Source organism: Cenococcum geophilum (genome assembly GCF_001692895.1).
Source record: "Cenococcum geophilum 1.58 unplaced genomic scaffold K441scaffold_8, whole genome shotgun sequence".
Lineage (NCBI taxonomy): Eukaryota > Fungi > Ascomycota > Dothideomycetes > Gloniales > Gloniaceae > Cenococcum > Cenococcum geophilum.
The window spans coordinates 3,197,827-3,223,507 of NW_027137566.1; the positions used below are offsets into that span (position 1 = coordinate 3,197,827).

The 25,681-nt window shown below is 51.1% G+C and overlaps 6 protein-coding genes across 6 annotated transcripts; 2 read left to right on the forward strand and 4 right to left on the reverse strand.

Moving 5' to 3' along the window:
* Positions 1-1,968: 1,968 nt before the first annotated feature.
* K441DRAFT_546033 (uncharacterized protein) lies at positions 1,969-4,231 on the forward strand (the record flags this gene model as incomplete). The annotated part of the gene is made up of 2 exons (XM_067642842.1): positions 1,969-3,843; positions 3,920-4,231. Coding segments are annotated over 2 exons (2,187 nt in total), but the record flags the coding sequence as incomplete, so codon positions are not given.
* Positions 4,232-6,977: 2,746 nt separating this feature from the next.
* Positions 6,978-7,667, reverse strand: K441DRAFT_345083 (uncharacterized protein). The gene has a single exon (XM_067641288.1). The coding sequence runs from the start codon at positions 7,499-7,501 to the stop codon at positions 7,127-7,129; it is 375 nt and encodes a 124-aa protein (XP_067507672.1). The 5' UTR covers positions 7,502-7,667; the 3' UTR covers positions 6,978-7,126.
* Positions 7,668-10,860: 3,193 nt separating this feature from the next.
* Positions 10,861-16,118, reverse strand: K441DRAFT_345094 (Pfs, NACHT and WD domain protein). Its single transcript, XM_067641289.1, has 6 exons — positions 16,048-16,118; positions 15,833-15,984; positions 14,757-15,770; positions 12,979-14,543; positions 12,025-12,924; positions 10,861-11,652 (listed from the first exon to the last, which is right to left on the reverse strand). Exons 3-6 carry the CDS (start codon positions 15,742-15,744, stop codon positions 10,981-10,983), a joined length of 4,125 nt encoding a protein of 1,374 aa, XP_067507673.1. The 5' UTR covers positions 15,745-15,770; positions 15,833-15,984; positions 16,048-16,118; the 3' UTR covers positions 10,861-10,980.
* A 2,221-nt stretch (positions 16,119-18,339) lies between these two features.
* Positions 18,340-19,374, reverse strand: K441DRAFT_545958 (glycosyltransferase family 8 protein; the record flags this gene model as incomplete). Its single annotated transcript, XM_067642840.1, has 1 exon — positions 18,340-19,374. One exon carries the CDS (start codon positions 19,372-19,374, stop codon positions 18,340-18,342), a length of 1,035 nt encoding a protein of 344 aa, XP_067507674.1.
* Positions 19,375-20,101: 727 nt separating this feature from the next.
* K441DRAFT_655133 (glycosyltransferase family 69 protein) lies at positions 20,102-22,088 on the reverse strand. Its single transcript, XM_067647797.1, has 2 exons — positions 21,362-22,088; positions 20,102-21,292 (listed from the first exon to the last, which is right to left on the reverse strand). The coding sequence occupies exons 1-2, from the start codon at positions 21,968-21,970 to the stop codon at positions 20,585-20,587; spliced, it is 1,317 nt and encodes a 438-aa protein (XP_067507675.1). The 5' UTR covers positions 21,971-22,088; the 3' UTR covers positions 20,102-20,584.
* A 659-nt stretch (positions 22,089-22,747) lies between these two features.
* On the forward strand, positions 22,748-24,493 carry K441DRAFT_345256 (uncharacterized protein). The gene is made up of 3 exons (XM_067641290.1): positions 22,748-23,256; positions 23,310-23,796; positions 23,887-24,493. Exons 1-3 carry the CDS (start codon positions 22,958-22,960, stop codon positions 24,349-24,351), a joined length of 1,251 nt encoding a protein of 416 aa, XP_067507676.1. The 5' UTR covers positions 22,748-22,957; the 3' UTR covers positions 24,352-24,493.
* Positions 24,494-25,681: the final 1,188 nt, after the last annotated feature.

A 25,681-nucleotide genomic window follows, 5' to 3' on the forward strand; every position in this document is an offset into this window, starting at 1 on the left:
AGAGAATTGAGAGATCAACCGCCACTGTCGGATGGCCGTGAGCGATGGCGTGCCGATCGCGAACGCGAATTCGATCGGAGAGACAGGAGACCGTCGCCACGTGGCCGCTCGCCTGTGAGGGACTTGAGAGACTCGAGGGATTACGTGCCGAGAGACATAGACATCAATCGAGCTAGGAGAAATTCCAGAGACGGCCCTCCTTCAGCAGGTTCTAACTACTCCGACCCACCGCCCGGGAGTGCCACATCCTATCGCGGTGGTTATGGCAGAGGGCGCGGACGGCCTGAGTGGGGGGACTTTCGCGGCCGCGGACGAGGCCATTTTCATGATGAGCGCGATCAGAGAGATTTTAGGCCAAGGAGTAGATCGCGTGGACCGCCGCTACGGAGAGATCGAGATCCGATACGCGATGAACGAGAACCCGACCGTCGAGATGATCGAAGATTTGAACGACGAGAGGAGGAGAGACGGCCTTACGATAGCTATAAAGGCCAAGCGAGGCCTTTGGACTCGAGAAACTCGGACCCGCGCCACGCTAGCGGAGCTACCGACCCCAGACACTCTTCGACAGGCGGAACATCAACTGGGCCGTCCACGCCGCATGTCTACTCAGGGCCGTCAACTCATCCATCCGTTAGCGAACGCCTGGCACCAGAACCCGTCCGAGAAGATTCCTACTCCCGAAGATCCTCAATCGCGACAGACTCAATCGGCTCAAAAGACATCAGACGCGAACCGGACAAACCTGACTTTCTTGCAAACCGCGCCGAATCCTCTCGAGACCGCTATGCTGCTCGTCCCGCTTCTCCGCCACCACAGGCACCACAAGTCCCTGCTTTTGGATCTGTTTCAGCGAGGCCCGCGACCTTCACTAGCCCAGCATCGAATGTCTGGAAGAATCCTCATCTTGACACGAAACCTACTGCGCAGCCGCCAATCTCCAAGCCCGCTCCATCAATCCCAACCGCTCCATCAGCCACATTAACTTCATCAGTTCCATCAGTCCCACCGGCTCAATCGGCTCAATCGGCTCCATTACCTCCATCAGCTCCATCAGCTTCCGTCACCGTCACCATCCCCGTTCCGCCGACCGCGCCAAAAGCTCAACCCACAGTGCCGACGGGGCTCTCTACACTTCCCCCGACAGGCCCCAAGGCGACTCGCACACTAGAGAGGGCAGTCGCAGAAACCCAAGATGTTAGATCTTCTCTTATTGAACAGCCGAGGAACGATGCTCCTCCTTCAAGGCCTGCTGCTGCTCCAATAAGCCACCCCAGTCTGCAAGTTGCTGAGAGCATCGAGCAGAAACCTCCTATGCTTCCGACTGCAGCTTCACCACCTCTGGGTCCTTCGCCAAAACCTCGTGCTCCTCCTACGGGCCCGCAGGCAAGTCTGAGGCCGAATATGTCCCCGTCCCAGGTCTTTGGACGAACTCCTCAAGTCCCTTTTCCTGCAAGAGACGTTTCCCCGAATGCAATTCCGATTGGACCGAGAGCATCCACATCAATTATTACGTCACCCAAAAGTGTGGGCACAAATATTCCGACGGGACCAAAAGCTGAGAGAGGTCAGACGATGGGAGCCAGACCGTCAATGTTTGGCGGACCTGATCGCTCCCCATTCCCTGCCCCTAGAGCACCCATGGCCGGAGGACCTCCGAAAAACCCACAGTGGATACGGCCTGGCGCAACACCGTCATACCGACCACCTGTGATACCTACCAAGCGCGAATTTATCAGCGATGATAAGGATCGTATAATCGGCAGCGCTCCTAAAGCTCCTAAAATCGAAGTGGCGGCTGGAAATACTGAGGTCCGGCTGTGGGATGTTCCCAGGCCTGAACCAGCTCCAATGGATCAGCTCAAGCGGGACGTAGAGCGACATAATGAAAATGCGCCAGGTACACGGTCGACACAATCTTCGCCAAGAATAGCAAAACTCGACACCAGACGCTTCTCGGATGTGTCAATGGCTGAAGCCTCTCCGCAGATTGAGAAGCCACCAATCTCAGCTACATCTTCCGCTCCTGAAGTGATGGAAGACTCTGACGAAGATCTTGATTTGGATGAAACTGACTTTGCCGAATCGGAAGCTAAATTCAAAAGGGAGAAGACTATTTTGGAAGCTAAATTAGTGGATCTAAGTGCACGAAACTTACGTGCCACTACGCCGCTCGTAGAAATAATTCTACTGGCTAGCATCACAACCGAAGATTTAGATCTCCCAGAAACCGAGGATGTAGAAGAGAAAACAGTTTCCCCAAGCACTCATCAACGCCCGGCTGATCTGCTTCCTGCGGAGCTACTTACGCCAAAAGCAGAGGAGCCGGAAGATGTCGTCATGGAAGACGCGCAAATCCTTCGGACAAAGCGTGAAGTCTCCGTCGATAGAGAGTCTACGCCGGACCTTAGCTCTCTGCCTTACCTAGGGAAAGGCCCACCGACCCCACTTTCTGATCCCGACCAGGAACGCTCAACACCACCCGAGGACACCATACATGCTGTACGCGAAGCTCTGCTCAAAGAGCGTGCAGCTGAGGAAGAGTCTCAAGATATGCTGGAGGAGAAATATTATTTCGCCTACAAAGAATGGAGGCTGCATGTGCAAGAGCTAGATGATAAGAGGGAGCAAGAAGAGAAGGAACTGAGGCAATTGTCCGCAGAGCCCGGACCTAAAGCTACTACACCAGACATCACCACCGCTGCTATGCCAACAATCCCTGAACTCGGCAGACGTGCTCATAAATTCAGCAGCGAGTATGAAATTCAATTGGTCCTCAAGGAATCGATGAAGGATGCAGAGGAAGCTCAGGCCAGAAAAGAGCGCGAGGCAAAGAGATCGAATGCAGATCCAGAGAGAGAAGCACGTATTCTGGAAGAAATAACTGAGTATGAGGCCCAGCGGCGGAGATTTATTGACACAAACTTCCAGCGACAGCCCGGACAAGGCATCTTCGTCTTCCACTACGAGCCTCCCGAGGACGACTTCACCCCTGAAGAACACAAAATTATGGTGCAACACTACAAGGATCAGTACGCAAAGAAGTGGGGCAAGTTAGCAGAGGCCTTATCGGAAAAGCTGCAGTCGAACCGGACGTACAAGGATTGTATCAATCACTACTATGCAACTAAATGGGCGAAAGAATACAAGGGTAGGGCAAGAAAGCTCAAAGGGGTTAGGAGACCTAGAGGAGGCGGAGGAGCAGGTCGCGGTCGTGCGTCCGCTACAGCTACCGAGCGGCCCGATCTTTATGATAACGATATGCCAACTCCCCTTTCTTCAAGTGTCACTGACAGTGGGCGGCCCCGCCGTGCCGCCGCGCCGACCTTTGGGGCTGAATCTGAGATCGAGGCTGTGACTCCTGCACCAACGCCTGGAAGGCTTCGTGGTCGGCAAGAGAATGTTGCAGATGGCGCTGCAGAAAAGGCTGGTAAGCGGCAGAAAATGCAGAAGGAAAAGGTGGGGAGGAAACCGAGGAATCAACCTCTTGCAGCCGCATCTGTTGGTTCTCCTGTTAAGATTGATAAGAAAGAAAAGTTACCGGGAGTCAAGACAGAAGAAGCCTACGGTAGAGCACGATCAATGGAAGAGGCCCGACCGCTTTCTAACCTACAACCAGGCCAGTGCTTAGAAGAATCAAAGGCATATTCTGAAGATATACTTGCACAGACTGGCACCAACGTTGCCATGGCTGAAAGACCTAAATCGCAAGCACCGCAAAGAGTAGGTCCGTCGAGCTATTGGTCCGTGACGGAACAAACCGACTTCCGAAGATATATTGCCCACTTTGGTACCGATTTTACCGCGATTGCTAACCATATGAGAACTAAGACGCAGACGATGGTAAATCACGACTTTCTATTTAGTTATCCACGCCCAGACCCGTTCTATATACCCTCCCCTAACACTACATCTCCAGGTTAAAAATCAGTATCAGCGCCTGGTCGAGAATACTCCCGAACTCCTTCAGGCAGCTCAGGAAGCAGATACTCGGAGGAATGCGAGGGAGGATCTTGGCGAACCTCCAACTCCTACGCCTATTTCTAAGAAACGATATGATGCCTCTCAAACGACCGTTCCTAGGAATATTGCGCCCACTCCTGAGGTTGTAGACCTAAGTAATTCTCCAGTTTCGCAGCCGGCTATGCCCACTCAAGCCTCTCCGCCTAGTCTCCACACTAATAGATATCCCACCATTGCTCAAGCAGCTCCGGCGCAGACAAAACAAATCGCTACTACTCAGCCTCCTGTCTCGGCAGTTCCGGAACAGGCCGCCCAGCCCGTCTCATCTTTATCACATCAGCCTCATGCCCCACCTCAGGCCCAACCTCAGGCCCAACCTCAGGCCCAATCTCCACCGCAGCCACCAACGCAACCGCCAAGTCAGCCAAGTCAGACTCCGACTCAGCACCAGCATCATCATCATCATCACCATCAGCACCAAAAGCCGAATCTTCAGGGTCCTCGTGCTGGGTATTTCTCTGGCCGTACCGACAGTCGGCCGACATCGCAACCTTCATCTATCCAACAGCCCACACGGCCGACGCAACAGCTTCAAACACAAATGCACGGGCCGCAGCAAGTTCAAGAATCCCTATTTCGACAAACTCATGCTCAGGATCGGGAAATGCAAGACAGATATGAGCAACCACCAGAGCGCGAGGCTCAGTCGAGGTATCAGCAGCAGCAACAGCAGCAGCAACAGCAGCAGCAACAGCAGCAACCATCGCAACAAACACGACGAATCTCACAAGAACGCGCTCAACGCCCATACCAAGCGAACCATATACCTCAAATGATCTCGCAGATGCAGAAAAGTGCACCTAGCGCTGGCTCTCCCGAAACACTCCAGAAGCCCCCCATGCATCCACCTCAACCACAACCAGTCTTGCAACACCAGACTGAACCCCCGAGCCAAACTGGAAATTCTATGGCTACTCAACACGCTGCCGCAAGGCCATCAGTGCTGACCCCTCCCCCGAGAGAAGACACCCGCCAACTTTCGACGCCACCACAACAGCCCCCGCGCCAACCTCCAAGTCAACCACCCAGCCAGCCACCCAACCAGCCATCCAGCCAGCCACCCAGTCAACCTCCAAGCCAACCTCCCAATCAACCGCAGCCAGCCGTCTCAAGGCCTCCGCCTGAGCCTCGAAAATCAAATCTGCTGTCGTTGTTGAATCCAGAACAATCTGAACCTGAGGAGCCCCGACCACGCAAGAGAATTAGCGAGCAAGGCGTTCCATCCCACACACCTACCCCACAACAACACACTCCGATCGCACCACCTCCGCCTATTTCCCAAGTACCCAGACGAGATGTATACAATGACAGTCCAGGACCGCAACCTTCCTATCCACGCCCTCCATATGCCCAACAGCAGCAGCAGCAGCAGCAGCAACAGCAGCATCAACAGCAACAGCAACCACCTCAATCCCAAATACCTCCTAATAGCCAAGTCATCGATCTTACTAGCCGCGATCCTACCCCTAACGCTCACTCCAACGACAGCTGGCCTCCCCACAAATCTTACCGTCCTCCCCATCAATCACACACACAATCCCAACTACCACCTCAAGCCAGCTCCCCGCACCCAACCCATGCACAACCTATTCTCACAGACCCGAGAGCCCTCTACGGCATCGGCGGCGCCTTCGGGCTGCACAGCATCGTACGACACGCCCCGCCCCCACCACCTCACGCGCCATTCTCCCACGCGCACCCGCCGCACTCGCGCGCCCCGAGCTTCACGCACCAACCCCAACAACCCCGCCACCAACTCACACCCACGCCTCTCCAACAAACCCAACCTCCAGCCACCGCCGCCCAGATCCTGCAGCCGAACCCCTACACACTGGTCGATCCCCCAGGCTCCACGTCCCAACCCCATGGCCCTGGCGGCATGCGCCCCAGCCCGCATACCAAGACTCAACCCGCCGGCTCCCAGCAACAGCAGCAGCAACAAGCTCGCGCCGATCCCCCGCCACAACAGCCGCCGCCACAGCCACAACAGCCACACGCCGCTGCTGCTCTTGGTTACACGTCATCGACGCCCCAGACGCCCAGCGGGATGCATCCGCATCCGCACCCGCACCCGCAGCTGCGCGACATGCGCGAGCGCGAGCGCGAGTTCGCGCGCGACAGGGCAGACGTGCTGATGCACGATCGGAGCGCGCCGAGGGAGATTAGGTACTCACAGCCGCCGCCGTCGTCACAACAACAGCAGCAGCAGCAGGATGGGCTGACACAACGCGGAGGTGTGAGCGTGGGAGTCGGGGGGTTCCCACCACAGAGAACGCACACGCCGCTCGGGAGGCGCGAGCACGCGCTCAGCGCGCCGCAGCATCCACACGGGATCGAGGGCATGCAGGTCCTAAGACATGCGCCGGCACAGAGCCATCATGGACACACGCACGGGAATGGACAGAGTCGTGGACATGGGCTGCCGCATAGCCAAGCTCACCATGCCCACGCCCACGTCTTCCAGGGCCAGCGCGGCGTCGAGGAGCAGCGTATGCGCGAGGAGCAGCACGCGCAGGCGCAGCAACGGCTGCGGGATGAGAGCCGCCGCGGGCGGGACGACGCGCGCGAGCAGGAGCGTCGCTTGCGTGACGAGCAGCTGTCGCGCGAGGATAAGATTCGCCGAGAGCGTGAGCGCGATCCGCGGTTCCGTGATGGGATAATTAGGGCTGGGGAGAGGGAGAGGGGGGCGCCGCCGCCGCCGGGGGGTCCAGGACAGGGACAGCAGGGAGGGCAGGGAGGCCAGGGAGGCCAGGGCCAGGGCCAGGGCCAGAGCCAGGGTGGGGTGATGGATTGGACGAGGCGTTGAGGGAGAGGTGATGGTAAATTTGACGATGGTGGTGGCGGATGGCGCAGGGAGATGGGATACCACTACACATGGCTATCGACATGACCCGCGCTTGTACATCTTTTCCGCACGCACACTCCCTCGCTCGCTCCCCTCTCCTCGACTCGGTTTCCCGCTCATATCTTCTTTCGCAGCGCGATTCTGTTCCTCGTATATTTTGGGAGCGTCTGGCGTTTGGCGTTTTTCTTTTTTTCTTTTTTTTCCACAGCGCAGGATGGATTCTACGGTCCAGGCGTTTTCGTCCCACCCACCTAATTTTTATTTCTTTTCTATTTCCAGGATCTGATGTTCAAGATATATATGATATCCAAGGGGAATGCTAGCAGGAGCATGTGGTGTTGAGGATATGGCGGTGTTTGCGGATGGGCATGATGTTGTCTTTTTTTTTTCATAACGCGCACGCATATTAGAGACGCTCATGTCTGCAGGATGCATCCGGCGTTTTTCCTTTTTATTATTACTCGTGCAAATGTTTACTTTTTTCTTTTGTATTTTCGTATCTTTTTTTATTCTTTGGTCTGTCCCTGGAGGAAAGGCTTTTTGGAAAATAGGCTGCTGGGTGGGGGAAGGCTTTTTGAAAGGTGGGGATTTCTGAACTGTCGGTATGAAGAGGGGGTTGGGGGTTTTGTACATGTTGTGGGTTCTGTAGGTACGATGGGTGAGGTGATTATGTGTACAAATGTAAGATGAATTTTCTGACGTCCTGGGTGAAGGTGGGTGAAAAGAAGGGTGAAGGTGTTTCGGTGAACTTTAGATATGTTTGTCACGACCTGGCAGCATGCTGGTGACATGTAGGTGAGTTACAATTGCTTCAAGTCCTCCTGACGGCCGTATCGTCCTTACACTTGCGGGTGCTAACTCCAATAGAGCCACTCGCTTCGGAAATACGCTGCGAGGCTGTCCCGGCTGCGCAGAGTCGGCCCTCCAAGCCCGGCTGTTAATAAAGCAATAAGCTCGTGTGAGCTGTGGCGCTGCGTCCCAATACTGCTCAAGTGCCAGAAAATACCGCAATGAAAGAAAGAGAGCACCAACCCAGACGCTTAAGCCCCTGCTCCCATATCCCCTAGACCCGTCATGCCAGTCATGCCACCCACAACCCATCCATCACAAACCCCAGCTAACAATCTCCCCCCGCCGCACCCGGCCGGCTACCCAGACCCACTATACCACCTCTCCACCCAGCACTCCCCTCTAAACCACCTCCCTCGCCCCATCGTACTCCAACAGCGCCCGGTCCTCCTCGTCATCATACAAGCCCTCAAACTCCGCCGACGGCTCGCGCTTAACCCACTTCCGCTCCTCCCGCTCCTCCGCCCCGCTCCCGTACAGCTGATCATACCTCAACCCGTCCTCGTACGCAGCGAGCGTCTCCTCAACCGGCGTGCTGCTCCGGCGCGCGCGCTTGGCGGCGCCGCTAGCATTGGCGTTGGCATTGGCATTGGCACCAGCACTTCCGTTCGCAGCGCGCTTCCTAGATCCCTTGGGCGTGATGGGAGCGGCTTCGTCGTCGTCGGGGGGGCTGCGGGTGCTGGCTGCGGGCGCTGCGGTGCTGGAGCGGGGCTTGCGGCTTCGGGGGCTGGGTTTGGGTTTGGGTGCTGCTGCGGCGGCGGCGGTGGTGCCTTTGGTGGGGGAGGTGGAGGTAGGGTTTGAGGATTTTGGAGCGCGCTTTTTGACGCTGTCGATGCGGTGGCGGATCGCTTTGGGAGTGCATTCTAGGTGGGGTGTTAGATGGAGTCAGGTGGATGGGGAGGGAGGGAGAGGAGGGGAGTGGGTGATGGAGGAGAGGGGGGGAGGTTGGAGAGCGGATGTGGACGGCTGGAGGAGTTGGGGAGGCTGGATGGGGGATGCGTACCGGGACCCATGACTTTGGCGAGTCGGTCGAGTAGGTCTTGGGAGAACTTGATGTCTGCGGCTTCGATGATTGCGGCGAAGAGCTGGAGTGGTGTTAGTTGAGGTGCATGAAGATATGAATGTTGGATTGAGGGAGGGTAGATCCAGTCATAATGACTGAGTAACAAGTTGGAGAAATACACAAGGAGGCCGCATCGGGCAGGAGTATAGTTCCATGCGAGTCGCGCATTGCGAAGAGAGAATAGTCATACCTTGGCCTCAGCCTCAGCAGTCCAGTTCATCGGCATGATGACTGATGGCGGTTTGAAGGTCCTTCGTTAGAGGACGTTAGCAAAAGAAAGAGGCTATGAGGTGACGTCGAGGGTGATGTCAGCGGCAGATTGAGCAAGGAGGCTCCGACTGGACGAAGAGAGTTCCTGGTGAAGAAATGCTGGATTGGGAGTGGAGTACGCAATATACTGGACATACTATCAAAACCCTATTGAACTAAAGGGAAGGACGTAAAGACACAATACAAAGTAGCATTGACCAACCGTCAATGTCAGGACAAGAGGAAGCAAAATTAGTATCGCCGGACTCACCTTGAATAGAGATTAAATGTGCGGATAGAATTAGCGCAAGTATGCGAGCTGCTCAGGGCGAAGCGGTCGCAGAAAGATGGCGGACGGGCTGGAAAGTAGTCAAGAAGAGGAGTGGTGAATCAAGCGGATACAAGACGTGAAGAGTTGACGGGTTAATGCCAGTCCGAAATGAGAGGTCCACGAGGTATCCTTTTATGGGACGGCGGCGTCACGAGGCTTGGATTGGGATTTGATTACGTAGCTTGACTTGAAGTAAACAGAGATACCGAAGGGCCCAATTCAGACACGGCTAATTTTACGAAGAAATTCTCAAGCTGTAGGAGAGCTAATGTGATTTTATATTCACACAAAAGCCATTCCTAAGGATAAATCAGCGTTTCAAGCAATATTTCATGGAAAGACGGAACAATTCTGAAGTAGCACATGGCATTTTAATTACTGGGACACACAATCTGATTAGCAGACTGCTCCACGACCTCAAAATTAAACATGCGGGATGACATTGGATTTGCGAGATTCTTTCAAAACATACCGAAAGACACTTTCAAACATATCGTCAGATTCAACTCATACCCGGTATGACAACGGTAGAGATGCGGAGTTAAGAAAGCCATTCTTCAAAGAGGGCGACGGCTATTATGTACGAAATACGTAAGGTACGCCTGAGAAGCACAAATCTAGGATCAATATTCACTGCAAATAGAATCCTAAAATTATATATAAAAAAAGAATCTTGTTGGATTCAGCGCCAGTATCTAGAAACCCCAAAAAAGGTTTGGCCAGGCTTGAAGATGAGCCACGCTACACTTAGCGATAGATATTTCTTCCCTTGCAGGATACGGCGCCACACATTGCTAGACCTGGATGACCATCTCTGCTATCTACCTTTCACGAAATACTATTAACTTTAAGTAGTATCTATAGGAATATAATTGATCTGGAGGCTTGGCGGTGTGTATTCCAATGAATAACTGAAATGGATTCTGGCTTTCGGGCGGAAGGCTTTTCTTCAGTACTCACTGCTCTCAAAAACGCCCTAACGGCGCCGTCTTTCAAGAGACAATCCGATGGTATTACCACAGTAACTCTATGCGTAGGAATCACTGCGCCCACACTCCGACGGTCATGCCTCTATTTTGCTAATGCGGGGTGTTTGGGCTTATCGAAACTCGCGTGTAACTAAATGAACATTCAGGTAGCCAGCGACTAGCTCACACTCCGCTTTACTTCAACAGACCGTTGCCTCCGCCTCTTATATGGGCCTGATTGAGTAAACGCTGTTGCGTAGGTTTGGGCTTCTGCGGCCAAGTTTTAGGATGAAGTTAGGGAACTTGCGAGGAAAGCGGAAAGTACCAAAAGCGGTCGCCATGTTGCAGTCACTCGGATAGAGAGATGGCATATGCGGATTTAAGTAGCCCGGGTGGCGTAAGAGAAAATCCATTAGTATTCGTGGGCTGCTTGATCTTGACGATATACTGCCCGTTGGTATAAAATTACGAACGAACAAACCAAGCAAGCCTGAGATAATGCAGATATATGTACATATATGTATAACCGAGGACTCCGAAGCAGGGGTTTCAAAGCAGGTGATTTCAAAGCAGAGGATTTCAAAGCAGAGGATTTCAGAGCATATATAATAAACCCGACGAGAGTGGAGGTGGCTGGGGAGGTGGCTGAAAGCTATAAGTTTCCTCTCTTAAAACACAAAACTGATATAGAACCAGACTCGTGCCCTAATAAAAGTAAATTATTCCAGAAAGCCACACATGTAACTCGATAATCATGAGGAAGCCAAAGTAGTGTTTCCTTGTTTCGAATCAACCGATCTCCGAATGAAACCGTCACAAGCTTACAGTCCGACGAAAATGCTACGGCGCAGATCTGATCCGAATGGCCCTCGACTTTGCCGCGCTTCGCTCCCGTCGCAGCGTCCCAGAGCCTGGCCGTCATATCGTCCGATCCCGACGCCACCAGCTTGCCGTCCGGCGAGAATGCTACGGCCCTGACCCAATCTAAATGGCCCTCGAGCGTGCCGCGATTTACTCCCGTTACAGCGTCCCAAAGCTTAATCGTCTTATCGCCCGATCCCGACGCCACTAGCTTGCCGTCCGGTGAGAATGCTACGGCACAGACCGAATCTGAATGGCCCTTGAGCGTGCCGCGCTCCGCTCCCGTCGCAGCGTCCCAGAGCATGACCGTCTTGTCGTCCGATCCTGACGCCACTAGCTTGCCGTCCGGCGAGAATGCTACGGCTGTGACCCAATACGAATGGCCCTTGAGCGTGCCGCGCTTTGCTCCCGTCGCAGCGTCCCAGAGCCTAACCGTCATATCGAACGATCCCGACGCCACCAGCTTGCCGTCCGGCGAGAATGCTAGGGCGCGGACCGAATCCGAACGGCCCTTAAGCGTACCGCGCTTCGCTCCCGTCGCAGCGTCCCAGAGCCTAACCGTCCTTTCGGCCGATCCCGACGCCACCAGCTTGCCGTCCGGCGAGAATGCTACGGCGCGGACCGAATATGAACGGTCCTCGAGCGTGCCGCGCTTCGCTCCCGCCGCAGCGTCCCAGAGCCTGACGTCTTGTCCGCCGATCCCGACGCACCCAGCTTGCCGTCCGCGAGAATGCTACGGCTGTGACCCAATACGAATGGCCTTGAGCGTGCCGCGCTTTGCTCCCGTCGCAGCGTCCCAGAGCCTGACCGTCTTGTCGCCCGATCCCGACGCCACCAGCTTGCCGTCCGGCGAGAATGCTACGGCTGTGACCCAATACGAATGGCCCTTGAGCGTGCCGCGATTTACTCCCGTTACAGCGTCCCAGAGCCTAACTGTTTTATCGCCCGATCCCGACGCCACCAGCTTACCGTCCGGCGAGAATGCTACGGCGCCGACCGAATTTAAATGGCCCTCGAGCGTGCCGCGATTTACTCCCGTTACAGCGTCCCAGAGTCTAACCGTCGTGTCGCCCGATCCCGACACCACCAGCTTGCCGTCCGGCGAGAATGCTACGGCATAGACCCAATCTAAATGGCCCTCAAGCATGCCGCGCTTCGCTCCCGTCGCAGCGTCCCAGAGTCTAACCGTCATGTCGCCCGATCCCGACACCACCAGCTTGCCGTCCGGCGAGAATGCTACGGCATGGACCCGGCCTAAATGGCCCTCGAGCATGCCGCGCTTCGCTCCCGTCGCAGCGTCCCAGAGCATGACCGTCATGTCGTCCGATCCTGACGCCACCAGCTTGCCGTCCGGTGAGAATGCTACGGCCCTGACCCAATCTAAATGGCCACTAAGTGATTGTAAATAAGGATTCCAGTCTCTCTGGACGTTTGGACTGAACTTGACCCACTCTGGGACCTGATCCCAAAAGATATCCCTAATAATGCTTGCCCTAGGACTGAATATTAAGGCTGAACAGTATGCTTGCAGAGGTGCCTCTTCAATAATTGATCCATTGCTGAAGATAAAACGCTTTGCGTCGTGAACAAACGCATCCAAGGTTGAAGAATGTACTTTAGCTTTAGGCATTCTTTGCCAAGGTGAACTTTCCTTTGATATAAGACTTGGCAGGAAAGCTGATTTTACGGTAGATGTAAGCTTAGATAGTAAAGTGGGTTGTACTCTGCGCTTAGCCTTTTGTTGTTTAGTTATAAATACTACTCTATACAGTCCCACAAGACCACTTACTGTGAATATAGAATCTAATATATCAACCATAATAATCCCGTCTGACATACACCCCATTAATGCAAGCGCTTCAAGCCAAAAGAGAAAATATTTTTGGAGGAACATATGGACGTCGATATGGTCAGAAGGGTTAATATTGCTTTGACGAAGATGATGGACCCAGTATCGGCAGGCGTACTGAACGTGAAAAGGAATGTATTTGTCCACTTCACACCTTTTAACCTCAGTGGCAAGCGCCCCTAAAACTTGAAGATGACACATATCCCGCTGCAGGTGACCCGACAGGACACTAAGACATTGTATGAATAAGTTGTGATGTACCTGTCTCTCGTCAATTAGGAACAATGGATTTGAGCATCTTTCTGTGCTGAGGAGGAAATCGCGGAAGGAGGGGTGAAGAAGCCGGATAGAGCCATCTTCGCTCTCTGGAACATCTAAAACAGAGTGTAGGTTCCTTAATGTCTGAAGGATTTTCTCTTTTGGTGTTTCGAGCAGCCCAGCTAGACTGGTAGTAGACAGTGTGTCAAATAGGACGACTATAGATCCTACAATTTGGCTGAATAAGTTGTGTAGGTCCTTGCTCTCCCGCTCATCGTACAGTCCGCGGAGTGAATGGGTTAAAACAGTGGTATAAATCTCATCGAGATCTCTCTCTGGTGACGAAGTAGAGTTGCCATGCTGAAGAATAAGAGACAGCCGACTTTCAACAAGTTGCCCTTCCTGACGAATAAAACGACATACAGTCGCAGCGTAAATAAAGAGCCCTCCAGCCTTTTGAATAAGAAGCTTAATAGTATTCTCATCAAGAAAGCCTGTAGCTAGACCATGCTCTTGCCTAATAAGCTCTAGGTTATGCTTCAAGAAAATAGAAATATCATGCTCAATAGCAGACACCGATATCCTGTGGAGGATGAAATCTTGATGTGCAGCTTCCGGGATATCATTAATCCCATGTCGGATTGGTATTTCAGGTCTGCTCGTGATGAAGATTCGAAGCCGGACGCTTTGTAGAGACCTAGCTGTGGCAAGGAGTTGAAGCATCAATTGAACATCATTTTCACCCTTACACTCGTCCAAGGCGTCTATTACCAGAACTAACGGTAACGGAATTGAACTCTTCCCTAGTCGGGAGAGTGGCTTGAGGATAAGCGTTTCCCACTGATTATATAGGCCCAGGCTACTAATATTGGTGTTCTCAGCGACAGTCTCGCATATAAAGTGTTTAAGAGCAGGTGACTTATTCGCTAGCTGCCTGGCAAGCGTTGTGAAGATCTTGCTGGCATTTCCCAGATCTCCTCCGCCTCTGGAGAAGAAAAAACTTGCTGCAAGCCGTCTGTCACCTGCAAGGTCGTGAGCAACTGTGCGAGCAATTGTCGACTTGCCGGTACCGGCCATGCCATTCAACCAGAAGATACAAGCCGCGCCAGGGTCTTTGCTCCACGCCACAATCTGCTTACGAAGTTCGACTCGGGTATCTGGCAGGCATCGATCTTTATGCTCCCAAATTCGAGAGTTATAAGAAGCGCCTTCAGCATAAGGGAGTTTATCTAGTAATCGATCCTGCTCTAGATTTATTTACCTCAGCACTGTTTGCCTCCCGCGCAGCTACTGCGGATACGTGTAGGCATTATATAAGTGTGTAGGTATCTCTAGGCGTGGCTAGCGATATTAGGGTATTTTAGGTGACGTGCAATGACATTGGGATCTGAGCTGGTTTGTAGGAAAATGTACTGCCTGGAAATCATAGCAAAAGAGCCAATACTAAGCACTAGACGCACCTCTCGAGATTTGAAAAGCCTCCAATGCTTCTTTTGTCGCATCTATTTCCTGTGTTGGAATGATGGAGAGCAGTTCCTTAGCATATGCAGCGGCCGTAGCAGCTGCGTACGGCTGCCATCGCTTGTTCTTGTGTGAGTCTGCATAGTCACAGATCCCTCGTATAACAAGGCATGGGAAATTGTCCATAAGGCCAGCCGCCTCCATTTCGAAGCAAATGACGCCAAGCTCCTTTCTAAGGCGATCCCTGGTAACACCATGTTTTATCACTTGATTACCAGACGCAATGATACCGTAGTGAATGAACGGATCACTAGTGTTTCTGTCAGGTCGACGCGTGACCTTGTTGACGTCACATGATTCACACATGTCGTCGTCCTTGTCTTCGTGTTCATAGTCGGCTTCATATAAACGGTCATTCGATACACCCTGATGTGAATAGTCGGCTTGCATCTTTTTATGCTTGAGCAACATCTCCGAGAGGAACTGGGGAATCTTGCTGTCTTCTACCTCATGTTCTGCTTGAAGTTTAGCAATAGCATTAAGTAATACCAAGGGCGGCTTGTTCAGTGACCCGGTGCGTGTAAATTGGCCCTCTGCGCCTGTTTTCCCGAAATCGTATTGCGCTACCCCTCCAAAGGCTTTATCTGGCTTGCTAACCACGACATCACCAAGTCGAATATCACAATCTTTACTAGGAATCCCGCCACCGATACCGACCATTAAACCGATTCTTATTGATTTGAAACTCGAGAGCATATGGGCCGCCACAGTGGCCGCGGAGGTCGTACCGTAGATGCCGGCTGGGAGACAAGCGATGACAATACTGTGTGGCCCAATACTGCCTAAAAGGTAGTTGTTCTGATCGGAAGGATGCTGCTCTACCGGCTTCCCGTGAATTTCATCTAACATAACGCGCGCGGCAGCCATTTCTGCAGGAAGCGCGCAGATCCATCCGACCGTGTATTCTTGGTTTCTAAGAGGCGGCATAGCGTTATAGAAGTGGTAGTATGCTACTGTTAAACTCGATGCGAGAGGCTATTAGCAGAGTCTCATGGCTATTGGACTTGAGACGTACTTTTAATTAACTGATATATTGCGAAACCTAGGGACCGAAAGGACAATGCAGGGGGGTATACAGTCGCGGCTACGCCGAACAGATCGACGCTGAGGGCGGCGATGGGCAGATCTAAGACGCAAAGTTTATGCGAGAAGGTGGTGATAGAAGCTCTAAAAGCGTCATCGGCTCTTAGCTTCACGTTGAATCAGCTGGAGTGTTCAGTCGTTACCTACAGACGCCCTTCTCAATTCGCAAGGGGAGCTGCGATGACTTGAACATATATGAATGCTGATTTCCCTTTCAGGGAGGTGTGGGTGACTGAACACCTTCCAAGAGCCTCGTCGGCACATAAGTTGCTTATGAGGCAGGGTAACGTAATGTTACTGTTAACGAGTTTTAGCGTTGAGAGCGTCCTGCACAGCCCTTATTCTCCTTGGCAAGCCCATTGCAATAACTTTACTGGCCAAAAATACAGTCACAGGTCACGTGGATGGCATGGACATATGTTGAGCACAGCCACATTTTGCTCCTGTCGAAGTCGTGAACACGTGGCCCCACCATTGACTCCCAACGCAAGCCATAGTTGAAATAGAGAGGAATAAGATAATATCCTGGGAGCGGAGCAAATCACGTCGTGCTGCGAGGCAGCAAGGTTCAGCGCTATGCGGCTGAAGACAAAAGGCCACGAGTTTAATTATTCTCAGACATAAAGCTTTTAAAAAGGACAGCAAGGCCGATTCAGGTGCCATAATTGGGCACCCGACGCTTAACCAAATTTGGTTTAGCAGAAAGAAGAACTCCAGTCGAGAAGCGAGGGAAAGCTTCCAACTGCTGCGCGCGAGGCGGAAGTTGTTTTGCATTGATCTTTTTAACCACTCCGTTAGTTCTGGCCTACTACGTCACTAGCGATTCTCGCATACAATTGAAAGGAATGTAATTTAGCCACTTCAACTTTGGAAGGATTACCTGGTATAAGGTGAGGTCTGAACAAGAACGCAAGGTAGGATATCCCAAAGCATGAACTGAGTTCGACATAATTGTGAAGGGTGAGTGCTTTGGGGAACGCTGGTGAACCTGTGAGGAACGTGCGACAACGAAAGATAAAATGCCCCCAGACTGCTAAGAAAACTTCTGATAAGAGGCGGTGAGAAAAAATAGCCACAGATGAGACTTATATCCATGGTTCAATTCCGTTTTTTGGAAGTAGAGGTAGCTGTGAGGGTTGCGGGGCGTCACTTGGTACAAGTTGAGGGGTATCAATATTCACTTACTTTTCCTTTTTGGGCTGAGCACTTAGCCAGAAGCCACCAAGTTGCAACGTGATTGCTGTACCTCGGAATATTTTCAAGTACCTCATAAGGATGTAGCGACATAAGAATGTTGGCAGCTCTCGCATTGGATGTCTAGCTCGCTGTTTAGCGTCGCCCCTACAGTCTAAGGCAGAATATCGAATCCTGAAGTGTATGCGCATACAAATCCACAGTCATGGGTCTCCGGGGGATTCACAGTTCCATGGTTTAAGGACACAGGGAAATTTCTAAAAAGGACAAGTTCTAGTTCATTAAGACAGGCCCAGATTCCGCACCACAAAAACCCCGGTGCAAAATTCAAGTAGTCAACGGTGTTTTATACGGTATAAACGCTCTTAGCGTGCTGCAGTATATTGATGAGAGTGAGAACATTTCTGCTGAGGTTTATGGATGGGCCGGAGGGCCTGCTTGTGAAATGGGACTGCCAGGCTGCAGCTTGGAGGCTTGAAGATTACGAGCCCGGCGAGTTAATTGGGGAAACCAGCTGATCAATATTGGGTTTCCATCCATCCGGAGTTGCATATGACTAGGTTCGATAGGTGGTTGCAGTTAATGGCCTGTTTTGATGAAGAGACTGGCTTGTTCAGGGTTATTTCGAGTAGGGAGGAGCTTAGGTCGGCCTAGGGGCGATTTAAATAGCTGTGCGGCGACCCAGAAAAGTTGAAAAACCTCGAAGCCCTCTAGTCATTAGAGGACCATTGCCCCCTGGCGATTAAGTTTTGTAAAAGCATATCCGGATAGTTGTGTTCCGATGATACTACGACATTTCTGTGGTTACCTAAAATGTTAGACGAAGATAAGACGGATCTCACTGAAGATGTGATAGAGGTAGCAAGGAATGAAGGACGTGCAAAGGAACGGAGGAGGTGGTGGATTCATCTAGTAAGGAGGCTTAGGAGGTGAAGAAACGGGAAGAAGCCGCCGGAGAGGATGCTCTGTGATGTGCTGCTGATGGCTGTAACATACCAAGTTGTTGTGTTGGAATTTCTAGGTCTGGGTATCTTTATGTTACGGCGAAGACGTAAACCAAAGCATCTTCCCTTATGAACTCCATGTCTAACCCAATCACCTCTATCCAACATGCATGATATTCGCATTCCCATTGCCTCTGATTCCCCAAACCAAAGTCATGTACTCAAAATTCCTCGTTTCTGGGTTCATGGTGACGGTTCTTTCGCTCATATATTCCAAAGCCTTCAACTCCTCAACTCCTCATCACCTACTTTTTCCTTCATCTTTCTCCTTAAAATACTTCTCCATTTGATCTTGCATCTCATACCACCTCTTCCTCAACTCTCCAACCCCTCCTGCATCGCCCAAATCCTCATTCCACAACTTCTCATGCAACGCCACCACGCCTCCATCCACATCCGCCTGATTAGGCCACGTAGCAGACCACTTCGGCTCCAGCTCACCCCACGGCATAGTACCCTCGCGCCTAAAAGCATAATTCAGCAGCGACTGCTCCATCGTATGGGGATCAAACCGGCGATAGGCGTTCATAGTGGAAAGCAGGTACCGAAACAGCTCCCTCGACGGCGCCGCAACCCAGAAGCCCGCCGAAATGGCATGATGGGCCGGCGGCGGAAACGCATGGTCGCGACAGCCAGAAAACGCATTATCGGGACGGGCCGCAAAGACGTACTCGGCAGGCACGGGCGCCTCGTCGGCCTTGAGCTGCGCGACGCGGCTGAAGTTTGTGCGTGCGGGCGCGCGAACGGCCGCAGCGTCGAAGATCGCGTCGACGGAGCCAGTGAGTAGGTGGTCGGCGTCCAGGAATAGGATCCGCGAGTATTGCGTCATTTCGAGCAGTCGCAGCTTCGTGAATTGGTCTGCCCACCGTGTCACGCCGGTGTGGACCCACCAGCGCAGCTTTATGTCTTCAGCGACGACGATGGTGGCGCCGTCTTCCTTGAGCCGTGCTTTTTTAGCTTCGGATACGGTTTTGGTGCACAAGACGAGAAAGGGTATTGGGCGTGAATTGTGTGTTTCCGGCGCGTGTAGTAATTGGTAAGTGAGTATGCGCGCAGAGGCAAAGTATGCATCTGTATCGTAGGGCAGGCCGCCGGACAGAAATGTTGCGATGGCATAATTGGAGGAACTGGCATTGGTGGCGTTGAGGAGGCCATAGGTTGGGTCGATAATTGGTGGGTTGGATTTGGTGTGCCAGCACCAAAGGCTAATAAGGAAGAGGAGAGCCGAAACAAGGTATAGGCGGCGAGCTCGACGCGGCGAGGGCGGAACGTACATAACTCAACGCCTTCGGCTAGCAACGGGGCTTCCTAGGCTATGGGACATTTTCGAATAGAAAGCTTTGTGTTGAAACCTTTAGACTTTATCGTAGGAAATTAGAATGACAGAGAGAAAGTAAAAACGAGTGACCCATAGAGACAAATTGAAACGTTCAAACAAAGACTTATTAGAGAAAAGGTTCTAACGCTGGAATCCTTCGCTGTTTAAAGTTTTTGAACCTTCCTAATTAGGAAGCTTTGCCTACCACCCGGTAGAAATATTATATATTTTATTATTAAAGACTTAAAACTCGCATTTAAAGCTGGAAATAATGGGCAATATAGAGGGAATTAATTGATTAATTAATAAGCCAGTTAGTTTTGAGGTTGCGAGGTCTGCACGACCGTAGGTTCCTGCCCTATTCTGGCTCCGCCACCGACTCTATCGGTTGAGTCAGGGTTACCGATAAGGAAATTGCCCGTGCATACAACACTAAGAATCTATGCCTCCTGATTGGCCAAATCCTTAGCGTAGGACGATAATTGACGGTTCAAGGGATAAGGTCCTCTGGTTAAGAGGTAACATCTCGTCGCTGCCTTCTTCCTACTTTCTTAGTAATTGTTTATTTAGATATTTAGTATTTCAAATATGAGTTTTAAGCCTCTAGTAATAAAATATATAATATTCTACCGGGTGGTAGGTTAAACTTCCTAATTAGGAAGGTGCAAAAACTTTAGACAGTGACCTCCGTATGAAGGATTGCTCATCGCTATTCTCACAGTTAAGGCTTTAATTGAAGCTAATGATCGACACACCCCCATGCCGCCCTGAGCTCTGCCAGGGCTGGCGGAGCGTATCTGCAGCCATTCTGAAAAAGCGAACAGACCCAGTATGTTAGACGTTGATTTGCTGAAGCAAGGGAAGTGCCTAAAACGCAAGGCGGTTATAAGGATGGTATAGTTAAAACGAGGGACACTGCGAGTGTGTTATAATAGCTCCAAAATAGAAATGATACGACATCGTACATGTATTACCCTGTAATACCGTCGAGACTATCCAGTGAATCTGTATTTAGGCTGGTTTTTTTTTTTCAAACCCGGTCACACCTCACAAACATAGCTTTGGGGAAACGTTTCGAGCAGTAGGATTAATGCGATGGAAATTTGGAGGGATTTGACATTCAGATCGTCGTTTAGTCTAATAGAGGGAATGAGCATCTCCACTAAAGTCAAACATGAGCCCATCCATTCTCAGCCAAGACCTGCATCTCGTTCACTAGGCATTGACTTCCCTCTTCTGTATTCTTTTGCCCATCTGTACCCTTCTTACTTTGCCAGCCGCTCAATCTCCAATGCACTACCATGCTTTCCAAGAAGCGCTGAGGTCGGCCAACTACCCTAGCTCCACGGTTGATCCAAAGCCCAAAAAATTTGTCTCGAGGACTAGGCCAGTCAAGAGGGCCATGAAGACCTTTCGGATTGACAGTAGCATAGGCATCACCATTGTATCCAACCCTGACGGAAGGATTCAGCCACACGCCTTTCTCGGCACTGAGATAGTTGTCAGCATGCACGAGACAACACTCCGATCCCTCTAAATGCGTGCTAGCTAAAGAGCCATCAACGCCTCTAAAAACAAGTGGTGTTAACTTCTGCTTGGACTGTGTCCCTGCAACGACGTTCGCGTAGAAAGGCTCTGCATCGAAAACCACCATGCCATTCCAGCAGGACTGGACCGGTACGGGAGAGTTCGTCATCAGTGCGCGCCGCGACTTTAAAGAGAGGAAGTATGGCCAGGTATCAGTTATTGGTTTCACGCCGGAGGAATCGCGGAGTGCAAAAGTATCGTAGTAATTTGGAGGCTTGGAGAAGTCGAGAGAGCAGGCTGCTGCATAGCTAGAGTTGTGTGTTGCGAGAAGGGCGAGCACATCAGAGGTCTGGAAGATTCATAGTAATCTTAGCATTTGTAATGCGAGCAGTTGATTGATAGATGGAGTATTGATTACCTGGAATACAACGTCGTTCAGCCATAGAACTCTATCAAACCGTCTTGGGTTTTTCTCACGCTGGCCAATTTCTTTTAAATGCTCCATAACAGTATTTCGCAGCCCCGCTAGATATGGAATCCTCCTCATCTCTTTCTTTCCCCGAGATGTCCGTATCCAGCCAGCGCCTCCTGGGCTGGGACCTTGCTTGATCATGTCTTCGTGGGACAAATCCCGCAATTCAACATTTCGCTCAACGCCAGCGTTTCTGAGCTCGACGTCCAACTCCTTTAGCGCGCCCTTTGTATCATCCCAGCTCCCGCCCTCTAAGATGGAGACGTAAACATTGTCGGCCCCATATTCGCTGATAAAATCGAGCAGTGCCTTGCTCCAGTGAGAGCGTATGATTTGTTCGTTGTTCCAGTGTATACTAGCGATGAAGATGCTCGGTCGCTTGGACGCTGCGGACAGGGTGAGAATCTCTCGATGGCTATCATTCCTGGGGAAAGCAATGCAGAAGATATCAAGCGTGAAGAGGATGACGAAAGCTAGGATTATAACCCGGTAAAAGCTCCTCCGCCATCGTCGTGAGCGTAGGGAAGGTTTCAGAAAATACGACAGAGAAGTCATACTAAGTAATCATGGTGTTGTTTGGCTCCATGCGGGGTTGACATGAGGCTGAAGAGACTGTTCAAGGTGTAGAATAAGGCTTTGCTAGGATGCGATACTGGCAGCCTCAGGTTTTGAGTAGGAGCTCCATGAGAGCAGTCAGTTTCCTGCAGGGTTCAGGTGGACGTCGGCGCAGCAGCAGCCTAGAAGCACGTGCACAGGTGGCGCGGGCTCAGGTCGCTTTCCTTAGCGTGGTGGGGCTCAAGGCAGAGAGCGGCCTGAACCCCCAACAACAATGACACGACTGACGCCCGTCATAGCCATTTATGCCATCCAATAAATCACCTTTCGTATCCTCTGCGAGCTCCTGAGCCCCCTTATTCTTAAGCCGGATGAGGACTTCGACAACAGCCTACACGTGCTAACACCACCCAGCGATGCCATATCAAGACACGGCTTCGACTCAGCCTTGCTTAGGCGTTTGAAGCCGATGCCTAATGGCAGATCCCGACGTCGCAAGGTAAAAGAATTTGGCTGCCTCACCGGGTCACTAAGACACGTATATGCAGCCCGCGCTACTTCAAGCATCCTTCCGTTGTCTTATTACTACATCTTTATCAAATCTCCTTTTCCCGTCGCATTGCGTTTGCCGCAACCATGAGTTGCTTGGTGGGCTGTGGGAGGTGCAAGTTGAGCAAAATGCCAAAGGGTGATGAGAAGGCAACTGTTGGCTGCATTCTCTTCCTTCGCTTTTGTCAGGTCATTACCACGGCCTGTCTGGCATTCGCCGCAAAGAGTCTCTATCAACTAGTAAGAGACCACAAGGAACTTCAAAGCCCGCCATACAATAAGCATATCTTGCTCGCGCAGCATATAGTCTACGCTACGGTATGTCTAGCATGTTTTCTTCCAGCAGAGCTAGACCGAGAAATTATCAAACCGTCTCAACTTAGAAATAGACCTCCAGTTCGATACAATTATACCAGTTGACTAAACCACTTTTAGGGCATGACCTCTTTTGTTTGGTTATTTGTCGGCTTCGCCCTTATTCTAGTATTCAAAGGCCCTTCAATCTTCGTGTATGGTATCATCGATCTTACCATTGCTATCGCTCTCTGTGTTGGCGTTGGACTTCAAGCTGTCTATCTTCCTGCAGCGCATTCAGTATGTGGACATGCCGAAACTTGGCAAGTCGTAGGCGACCACCCAAGCTTATTTCATCTTGCTGCATCCTTTCAAGTTAAGAAGACCGCTGTGGACAGCTGCCATCAATTTGTCTCTTCATGGGTGCTCGCGGTTGCCGTTATGTACGCACTACCCCAGGACAAGGCTGTGTTCGCTTCACTAATGCCAAGATCAGCGTTTTTGAAATGATTACAGCATATATTGGGATATTCTCCGACACACGAGAGTTTAGCGTTCTAAATCCGTATAGGCCCTTCGCCTGGTTCGTCATAATCATATTCGGATTACCATACTGGCTCATCGCCTTCGTTACCCCTCGAGCCCGCTTTACATATCGCTTTGTCAAGAAAGTGGTACGAAGCGTTCGTGGCCTCGAAGAAATTGAATTCGAGGAGATACCTAAATATAATCCTAACTATGCTAGCATGACAGTATCCAACCCGAGCTTGCAGCGAATATTGAATATCGAGCACTTGCTACTCCCTATCGCCAGCGGCCTTGACTACGTCGATCTTATCAACCTAAGTCTGACATCCAAGAGCATACGCGAATGTGTATTTCCCGCCGGCGATTTAGTGTATCGCACACGAAAGCTCAAGGAGTATTCCTGCAACTTGGAAACGAAAGTGAATTGCTTGTACTGCAACAAGCAAGTATGCGAGGTAAGAATTATTTCTCGTCCTCACGAAAACCTTACGGCGTTCCATTTTTGAAGCATTATTTCGTTTGCATCTGACCATATTCCGATTTAGGATTGTACCATTACCCGTAACCTCCCTGGCTTACCGGGCGCTCGCCATCTCTCACTTTGCAGGCCATACTGCTCACGCTGCTACTTCAAAACAATTGCACCTGGTGTACGGCGCCGCGGGATAGACAAAACCGGTTGTCGTTGTTTTATTGCCGATGCCTCTATTCAGGACCAAAAAATGTGCCGTGGATGTAGTGATGTAGACTGGCAGGAACTACAGGCGGCAAGGAATAAGCGGTATACACAACAATTGAGGGATTTGGCAGTGGGTATTGGGTTACCGGAAGGTGAAAACTTCGAATGTGCGAAGTGTAAAGGCGAGATAAAAGCCGGAGCCAGGTGGTGGATTTGTACAAAGTGTAAGGGAGAGTGTATCAGCAACATGCATCCCGCGTGGGCCGGTAGGCCCAAAGGACAGAATAAGGAAAAAGATAAGGAAAAAGAGTCCGGGGACAACAATGTATGAAGGATTGCGGTCCGAATCAACATGCCGTAGTTCTGTGCGCCCCACCTGGAACTCCGCACCGGGCTATAACATCCTCCAGAAGCTCACCTCGAGGCTCTTCGATTAATCCACCGTTGATTCCTAGAGGACATGCTATCAATAATGTCCTCGAAAAGCTATTGAATGGCTGGCGATTCACCATTTATTCGTCGTCGCCCCACTCCCCTTCGAGCCACCCTTCGCGTCTCAGATTCCGACTTCGAGGATAAGTGCGATGGCTCTTAGCGGAGAGAAGGCATATACAATTAAGATGCTTTGCTCTGGGAAGGATATACTAAATAAGTTTGTGGAAGGGCATCATTGTAAGAAATTGGCACCTGACTATCCAGTTCATACGATTTTTTTTCCCAATCTTCTATGAATAAGCATACAGCATTTGCTCGGATATCTTGGAATACCCCTGGGAGTAAAATCTGCATAGATTTCTTTGTGTTCTCATATCTGATGACAATCATAATATACTCTCTATGTTACGAAATTCTCCACGGCTTCGCAGGCCGCATTGTCCACCGACTATCTTTCCTTCCAAATGACATTTTCTTGCTTCACTGAGGTTGATTTTCCGTTGTCATATTACGTAATAAAGCTCAAAAGTCATTCTCCCCGATTCCAACCGTAGAAACGCGAAAAGAGTCAGGCAGTCTTGTAGCACACCGCCATTGCCTTACTGCTTCAATGCTTCATATTAAGTATCATGGCCACCTTTCTTTCAGGTCTGTACAAACCTAAGATTTCCATGAACTTAAGTCTTCACCGACTCCCAGTCCGAATGCTGTCAGAGGACTCCTCAATCTTAACAGTACTCTTTCATGCATATGCGCTTTTCTACCTATATTCAGCAACGGCTTCGAGTGTGGTTGTCCCTCACTGCTAACCGTCTTGCTATCCGGAAACTACAATGTTTTCATCTCTTCATGTCTACATTGGGAGCGTATAACTTCAAGTCTACTATTCCAGTTGGAGCAAGCAGAAGCTCGGGAAGCTAGAGAAGAAGAGAGGAATACTATGATTAGGTTGTGACGCTGCTGGCTAATACATCATATCTCTTTTTGCTTTGGAGAAGTCAAGCTGCTCTACGATTCTTGCAGGACGTTCAACGGGTAAATATTTCCCTCCCTGCATGCATAGACCTTCCCCGAGCATCGAGATATTCCAAGGAACGCAGATGCGAACAGGGTGAAAGCTTTCTCGGCACTCAATGCAGCAAGGCTCATTCCAAACGAAGCACTGGGCTAGCTTTCGAAGTTCAAATACGCGCGTCGTCTTACATATTGCCAGTTCCAGACAGCCG